This window comes from Nicotiana sylvestris, chromosome 7 (genome assembly GCF_000393655.2).
Source record: "Nicotiana sylvestris chromosome 7, ASM39365v2, whole genome shotgun sequence".
Taxonomy (NCBI): Eukaryota; Viridiplantae; Streptophyta; class Magnoliopsida; order Solanales; family Solanaceae; genus Nicotiana; species Nicotiana sylvestris.
The window spans coordinates 99479515-99488359 of record NC_091063.1 but is presented as its reverse complement, the minus strand read 5'-3'; the positions used below and the strand labels follow the sequence as shown (position 1 = coordinate 99488359).

The 8845-nt window shown below is 35.4% G+C and overlaps 1 protein-coding gene across 1 annotated transcript; it reads left to right on the top strand.

The window, feature by feature from the left end:
* Positions 1 to 1979: 1979 nt before the first annotated feature.
* LOC104246663 (transcription repressor OFP6-like) lies at positions 1980 to 3095 on the top strand. Its single transcript, XM_009802526.2, has one exon. It carries the CDS (start codon positions 2129 to 2131, stop codon positions 2723 to 2725), a length of 597 nt encoding a protein of 198 aa, XP_009800828.1. The 5' UTR covers positions 1980 to 2128; the 3' UTR covers positions 2726 to 3095.
* Positions 3096 to 8845: the final 5750 nt, after the last annotated feature.

Genomic DNA, 8845 nt, shown 5'->3' with positions numbered 1-8845 from the left:
ATAACTTGAAAGTTCAAAGGTAGAAGACTGGTCGGAAAGTGGGAAAAGAACAAGGGATAAAAGCTTTTATAGAAAAAGTTCGCGTCGCTTTGCATTTAGAGGCAACCAGCCGATGGTTAACATGTGTCTGAAGTTAGAACAACGCGACTGAAGAGATGTTTTGGCTTCTTCATCATTTCTGTTATAACGTATGGAACAAGGAACTAGAGAACATCTATCGTTTCTCAGCGTTTCGGCAAACCTGCTCTCTAAGAAATGAGAGGACTATCTATATGTGGGTAAAACTGGGGGTAATGAGCAGCCAGATTTCCTGGTAGGGCAAACGAGGCAAAAACGTAACTGCGAGGAATCAAAGTTGAAGTTGGGAGCCTTCAGTATCATGGCCTGAACACAACACTGCCCTCGGAGCCATCGAGACCATGCCCCCCCCCAAACATGGTCCGAGCTCCTAGATACTCGGAGCCATAAATTTCTAACTCTTTTCTTATATTGGATAGAGTTCTCTTCAAGTAAGGAGTATTGTTCCTTATCAAATATACAATCGTTTCGTTCAAGGATGATCAGAAATAACCAGATATACGTATCCCTTGAACATGCATGCTTTTTGCCTGATTCTAACCGTAACCTGTGTACAACATCCATGGACCTGGTTCATGTATGTGTTCTTTTGTCAATCATCAAAATTAATACCGCTCAGGTTAACAGTTGTGACATGGTGGAATAAGAGAGGATTCTGATATTGATTATAATGATATGGTGGAATCAGGTTGCGCACAGCAGCGGTTGTGAATGTAATACTTGATATTGATTAACTATGAGATAGTGAAATAAAGGAGGAATATGACATTGATTACGATGATATGGTGGAATTAGATTGTGCGCCGCAACGGATTTTGTATGTGATCCTTGAAATTGATAAATGATATTATGGTGGAATAAGAGATGATTGTGTGTGTACGGTGTGATCGGGTTGCATGCCGCAACAGATTGTGTATGTTGTACTCATTGTGTAATTGTATTAGTTTTCAACCTTTTTATATGATATTTTGAGTTTTGATATTCTGGATCCTCTGGTTGCGAGGATTGGGCTCATTTTCATAAATTAATTGTTTTGTCGTCATTTCCTGTTTCCTTTCCTGTTATTATTATTATTATTATTATTACTGCATATAGGTTATTGTAAGTGATCCACCTTAGCCTCGTCACTATTTCGTCGAGGTTAGGCTCGACACTTAGAGAGTACATGGGGTCGATTGTACCCATACTATACTTTCCCTCTATAGATCAACGTTGTAATTAGTGTTAGGAAAATAATTAAATGATTATTTATATAATATAGGTAAATAACTTAAATTACTATTTTGTCCAATGTGAAAGCTAGTTTTAAAAGGTAAAAAAGATGAACGATATTTTGCTAAGGGCTTTTATATTTTTAATATAATATAAATATAGATATAGATGTGCAAAAGAAATGGAAGTTACCTATGGTTAAGTACAAGTACGTAGTAGTTAAATATAACAACAAATATTATTTATTTATTAACTTTATGTAAATATTAGATACGAATAAATTATTACCTTCCACTTATAATCTTGTTTTGAAAAAACTGTGTATCCAGGTGAGTCAACCTTTCTACTAAAATTTTGTCAGGTAATAATTTTAATTCCATATTTCCAAAGAAGAAAAAGAGTAATGCTTATCGTGTCTCTAGCTGAACTCTTACTAGTGAAAGGATGTCGCTTTAACCCACTGAAACCCATTACCAGGAGCAAAACTTTCCTAAACTCAAACTTCAAGGCAAATATTTATACCTCACCCTTGAAAAGAAAAGAATAAAAGGAAAAGAAAAATGGGTGACCCTAAATAGACTGTCATCAATAAGTTAAGTCAACCAGCTGTTACACTATCATAAAGATGAATAAGATAACCTTCTTTTTACTTATAGCTAAAGTTCACATGGACTGATGGACAATTTATATATGTGACTTTCCCCTCACTACTTCTTCCTCACTCACAATGCACCTTTCAATACTCAGTCACTTCCTTTTCTTAAACAAAAATCTCACATAAAAACCTTACCCTTTATCCACCCCCCCCCCAAGAATTCCCTCACTCTGAATCTCTACAATGTCAAGTCACAAAAGAAGGATCATTCTTAGCAATGTGACAGTGAAACTTGGTTGCAGCAGCAGTTGTGCTAGGCCTAAACTCTCCAGCATTTTTCACCCAAAACCTCGTCACAAATCCACCACTTTCCATAACAAGAAAGCCCCTCAATCCCAGAAAAACAACTACTCTAACTACTCTTCTTGTAGTTCTTGGGACACTACGACAACAACTTTCTCACCCAACATGGAAACTCCACCAGCTTATAATTACTCCTCCGACAGTACTACTGAATGTTCAGACATCAAAAGCTTAAGGGCCGTTCAGGGAGTCGGTCGGATCGGCGGCGAGAGTGTTGCCGTCGAGAAAGATTCCGACGACCCATACTTGGATTTCCGGCAGTCAATGCTGCAGATGATTCTTGAAAAGGAGATTTATTCTAAGGATGACTTAAAAGAGCTGCTCCACTGTTTCTTGCAGCTGAATTCTCCTTATTACCATGGTATTATTGTGAGGGCTTTTACTGAGATCTGGAATGGAGTTTTTTCTTTAAGGCCTGGTGCTGTTGGAGCTAGTTCCCCGTTCTTGCATGGCGGAGGTCACGTGACCTTTAGGTGATGATCACGTGATACGTGATTTCTTTTATCTTTATTGACGCAACTTGTCTTATCAGTAAGTCTGGTTTATTAAGTATTTCACGTTAAGTGTACGTAGTGTTGCCGTAGTAGTAGGGAGGTTGTGGGACCCATTAATATTACTAGTTGGGTTTCTTAGAAATATTTATTTTTTAGACTATAGTAATGTTGTTCTTAAGCTTTTTGTCTTTTTTCTTTTAAGGTAGGATTAGGACAAAAAAAAGGGGGTTCTATTTTCACAGCCTTTTTGATTACGGATAAAGGAAAAAGAAATTGTATTATGTAGTCAAGGGGTGGTCAAAAATGCTGTGAAAATTGTAATCTATTAGTAATGTACTGTTCTTGTTTCTGCTTTTCTTTTGTCCTTATTTTCCTCTTTTTTTTTTTTTTTTGTGTTCTACTTTATCCAGAATAGTTTTCATTTAAAAGAATTCATTTTTATCCTGCTAGGTAAAGGTGCTACTTTTATAAAATAAAAAAAGGTACTTTCCATGCATGGTATGGAATTTCTTAAAAAGTCATCTTTATGTGTAATTTCAATTTTGCCGAGGAACAAAAAAATACTATTCCTAGTAAAAATATAACATGTACCCCGGAAGTAGGTAAGAATAGTTCATTTCAAGTCCTAGGATGAACAAACGAAAAACTATTCAGCGAAAATCTTAAGGTCTCGTATGTTTCGAAAACAAGGTGAAATATTTTGGGCAAACGTAACTTGTCTCGCCAAAACAATCAAACACCACAACTTTATAAATAGGAAAAAAAAATTGGCCAAAAAGATTCACCTTGTTTTTGAAACAATTGGGACCACCTTAACTGCAGACCAAATGAATAATGAGTCAATACTACAAACATGTCCGACTTACTTCTTGATATTTCTCCAACAAGTAATAGCTAAAATCCGATAAGAAAATCACGGTAAACTGTAATAATTTTCTCTTTGGCTTGATTTTTTTTTTTTTTGATAAAGCTTGATTCGTCTCTTCACGTAATCTTTAGGGAAAATGTCCAAAATTATCTCTCTACTATGGTATATTATTTATTTCTGTCACTCGTTGGACTTTTCGTCCAAATATATTCCTACCGTTAACAAAGTTTGCATAATTGCCCCTAACCCTAACGTCTCTTTACTGTGGCAGTCAATCCTTCTAATATTTTGTCCATGTCAGCTGTCAAGTCAGCATAATTTTCAAGCTTTAAGCCCAACGAACCCAGGTAATGGTGTTCTTCAAAAGTTCTACTCCAGATCTTAGTGAATTTTTAACTCCACAAACACACAGTCAACTGAATTTAATTCCCAATAAACAATAACATATATTTTTTCCCTCAAATTTGAATAATTTTTTTTCTGCCACAACTTCGATCTCTAAGCTAATCTTGCACTAGGTGCTTGTAATGTTCAACTCACTTTCGAAACTTGCAAAATGTCATGTACAAACACATTTTTGAAAAGAAATTCGAAAAAAGGAAAATCTTTTATGGAAAAATGGAGCCTAAGTATGTGTTAAAAATTAGAGTCCCGCACATTAAAGAGCCGTTTGACCATAGATTTTGCCAAAATAAATTTGGATTTTATTTGGCAAACACGTGTTTGGCCATAGAGTTTGGCTACATTTTGGCAAAATCCCAAATCCCAAATCTCAAAACCAGCTCAATAGCTGGTTTTGGGCCAAAATATCACTATTATATTTTGTAAAAATTGCCCCAAATTTTTCTATTTTATAAAAGAGCCCACCATTTATTATTTTGTAACAATGTTGTTTCGTCTTCTCGGTCATCTGATAGTGTATCCTGGTTCATTATAAAAATGATAATTTTGTACCAAATTTATTTATGTTCAGGACTATGGTTTGTGATAATATAATGAATGTTATTGATAATGGTACTGTTGGATATTTATGATAGTTTTTAGAACTTGTGGGTATAAATTATTTTTCATGTTTTTTCAAAATAAATTTGGGAAATATATTTTGAAAACTGATATCCAAACACATTTTTATCTTCAAACCAAATTTCACCCAAAACAGATTTTTCAAAATAAATTTTGAAATCTATAGCCAAACACTAGCTAAAAATGAGCAAAGTTAAAAATATTGGAGCCTTATGTCAAAGTCACCAGGATAAAGTGGAACATTGTGTTAAAAGTGGAGCTCATGCATTAAAAGTAAGCATCATTAAAAATATTTTTTTTTTAAAGATACATCAGAATGTTGTAAAATATGATTGAAAATTTGTTTCCACGTGTAGTACTTTGGATAGATTTTTTTTGGACGAAATTCTTCATTATCGTCAAATTAGTTGCAATTTGGTTTGAACCTGTCTTAACCTGACTGAACTAGTAGCTTTAATACAACTTATTTGGATAAGAATAATAAAGTAATCATGTGGATGTTAGGAAAGCAAACTTTGACGAGGATAATGATAATAAAAGAGAAATACATCAAAAAAGTCATCACAATTTAATATAATTTGGTCAATTGACTTACATCAATCTACTAAAGAGAAAAAAAATTCACTCGAGAAAATAAAATTTCCTTTGAACAAGACTTTCTTAAGAACTACATTGTGATATGTTATCGTATTTTCCTGTAAAAGATGGATCCTCAATTTATAAAGGTCCATAATATTTTCCTCCAACAAACGAACCTATCAAATATAAAAGAAATTTATATTTTCCTTTTAGGAAAAGTAAAATTAATTATGATAAAATATTTTATTATTTTTTTAAATAATAAATAAAATTCAAATATGGTAAGAAAATCAAACGTAAACTCTAACATTTCCTACATCTCATCATATACTCCAGGATAAGGAAGGAAGAATTTGAATATTTGATGCCGACTTCAATATAAAATGAGTGCAAAAATGTCTTCTTAAGGAAAGTCCTTACAGAAAAAGCAAGTTTCTCTTCTCTCGTTTGCATGAATGGAAGAAATATTTAAAAAAAAAAAAAGATGATAGTACTATTCCATATGAAGAAGATAGTACTATTCCATAAGTATTTGGTTTCTAATTCTCCCTCATTTCCCTTCTATTGAAGTGATTTTCCTTTTTTTTTTTTCTTCGTCCTCCCTTATTTCGATCAAAAACATTAAGTAATTAATTTCAATTGTTTATACTATAATAAAGGGAACAAAGATGAGTCGAACTTTGAAGTTGGAGCTTCTATTCTTCTATACTTGGGTCAAGATTCTTACGGGGTTTGGAGCTGCAGTCTTCTTATGGAGGGGAAAGATAGACGTTGGGATTTGGACAATGGACCATAAAATATTTTGGAAAATGAAATAAAATAAGTAAAGGAAAAAGAGTGAGAGACAATAGTTTTAAATGCAATTGAATGAGAGTGGTAAATTGGAAGTTTGTACACATACCAACAACTAATTATCATTAAAGGATTTGCTTCCTTGGCTCTTTCGCCATTTGCCTTCAAACTCTAATGGGTTCCACCCCCCCCCGTTCATCTTCTTCATTTTTCTCTCAAGGCGAAGTGCAACCCCCCCCCCCCCCAAACCCCCCAACCAAGTATATTGCCTATTCTCGATCTTCTATTAAATATGTAATTATTTATAAATTAGTTTTAATATATAAAAATATTTTTTAACACTTTAAGCTTACAACTATTTATAATCAACTAACCAAACGGATTCTATGTTTTATTTCTAAACCCAATGATTTCGATAACAGTATATTTAATCTTATAACTTTAATGGAATATGTTCAAATGTACTGTTCTACATTTTTGCTTTGCGCGACAATCGCTCCAAAAGAATGAAATTTTTTTTTTGGTCCTGCTGTACAATTTTTGGATTTCTGTACGGCACTTTGTTAATTTATTTGTGACTTTTGCCCATTTTTATTTTTAAAACAAAATACAAAAAATGTGTGTGTCATGCATAATTCGAACCGTAATCCGGTCGTTAAATAGAAAATCATAAATAGGCATCTTCGTCCGTGATTTTGTTTTGTTTGATTTTACCTGTCTTAAAATATTTTAGTGTGTGTGCAAATAATTGTATTGAGTGTGTATTTAAATTTAATTTGATTTTTGCTTAGTTTTGTTTTTAAAATAAATAAGAAAAAGAAATAATAATAATAAAAAAAAGAAGAGAAAAAGCCCTTCCCTTTTCGGACTTGGGCCAATTTTAAATAAATTGGCCCAACAAACTCAGCCCAAAACCCATGCCTACCCGGTCCAGACCAGTTGATGCCCAGGGTGTCTAAACGACGCCGTTTTAATCCAGTATGATCTGGGCCGTTGATCTCAGATTGATCAACGGCCAAGATCACCTCCCCATAACCCACTAATGGCCCCGACCCGTTTCCACCCGGATCGACCCAAACCCTCTAAAAGATGAAACGACACCGTTTCCTTCGAGCTGAAGGATCCTTGCCCTTCATCGCATCTCATCCAACGGCCAGGATCCACCTACCCACTAACTATATAAGCCTGTAACCTTACCCTGCCCCCCCATCCGATACCCCAGCTTCCGTCTTCACCTTCTCCCCCATCAAACCCTAGAGCCGCCCCTGTATCCTTCACCATGAAAACCGGCGGCACGGACGCCGGTGACCTCGCCCTTAACACCATAGAACCCCCGTGCCATCCTGAACCCAAATCTACCAACCACACACCTCGAATCCTATCCCACCTTCTCGAATCTTCATTTGAAGATTCGAGTCGGAACCTAATCTACACCGATCTGCCCTAAATTCATACCAGACACTCCCCAGACCCCATTCGTGACCAAACCATACTTGGTTTGGTCCGAATCTGACCAGGGAAGCATGAATCCCAGATCTAGTTTTCGAACCTTAGGGTTCCTCGTCACTGGTCCGTGTCTTGTTCGAGCCAAAGAAATTAAGGTCTAATGGACCTTAATCGAGGTGTTTCTCATCTGAGAAACACTTCGATTAAAGTCCGTTCAGCCTTAAGAAAGGTCTGTCCGAGTCCGAGTTAAAGTTTTGATCTTTTGAGGTTTAAGGTGAGTTCTTTCTTTTCTTATTTGTTTGGTTCATCTGATTGTTGTAAAGGTCTGTTCATGTTTTGTTTGTGTCCTTGACCTTTATCAATTGTGCCTTGACCACTTTGCCTGAACCTCTGTTGTTTGATTGAGTCTTTTCATTTGTTCTGATAATGTGTATGTAAGTGTTGTGCAATTAGCTGATTTTCAAATTTGGACTGACTAATTGACTCCTCGAGTGCGATTCTGCTTAGTCAATATAATGAGAACCTTGTGTGATACTGTTAAATGTCGGATTTTTGGTTACGACTGTATGAATTATAACTAGTATAGTCGAGTCGACAAATATAGTCAATTAATTTCAGTAGTTCAAATGTTAACGATTGCACCTGTTGCTTGCTGCAACTTTGTTTGGATCAAAGTAAGGATCAAGTAGGGTCACTTATAGTTGCTATATTTGAATTTGAGGGTAGATTGTTAGCTGCAATCTGAATTGATGGCATGTGCACTTGTGCACAACATGTGCATTGTGCACAGCCTGGTTCCTGCATAAAGGGCTTTTGATTTTAAAATAGTTTGACAGCATATGCTGTCAGATTATACCCTGCTGCCCATATCCTGCTTTAGTTTAGAAATATTAAACCCCACTTAAAAGGTAAGTCTGCCAGGGAATATCATGGGAGTTGATTTATATTTAAAGTAAGTGGAAACTGAAACAAGACAGACCACATGGGAGGGGTGTTCTTTTGGGTCTAAACAGGCTGTTAAAATGATAAAGTTAAGGCTTATAAAAGGGGGGACATACAGAGATAAAAGGGAGAGGGAAGAGGGGCTGGAGAAAAAGGGAAGGAGAGCTGAAATACATACAGATATATACATACAGACATAGAGAAACACACTGAGGGGATTTTTTTTGAAAAAGAGAGAGAGGGGATACACACTGAGGAGTATACACACACAGACATACATAGACAGAGATATACACAGAAGATAGGAGGAAAGAAAAGAAGAGATCTGATAGATACACATAGATACAGAAATAGAAAGAGAGCAAGAAAGAGATAGAACAGATTAGGAAATCAGAAATTTGGTCTTGTTTGTCTGAAGTTCATCTGTTGTCAATGTGTTAGGCAGTGTTGCTT

Bases quoted from the DNA above. Each gene is read 5' to 3' on its own strand.
- LOC104246663 (XM_009802526.2), top strand. From the start codon at position 2,129: ATGTCAAGTCACAAAAGAAGGATCATTCTTAGCAATGTGACAGTGAAA.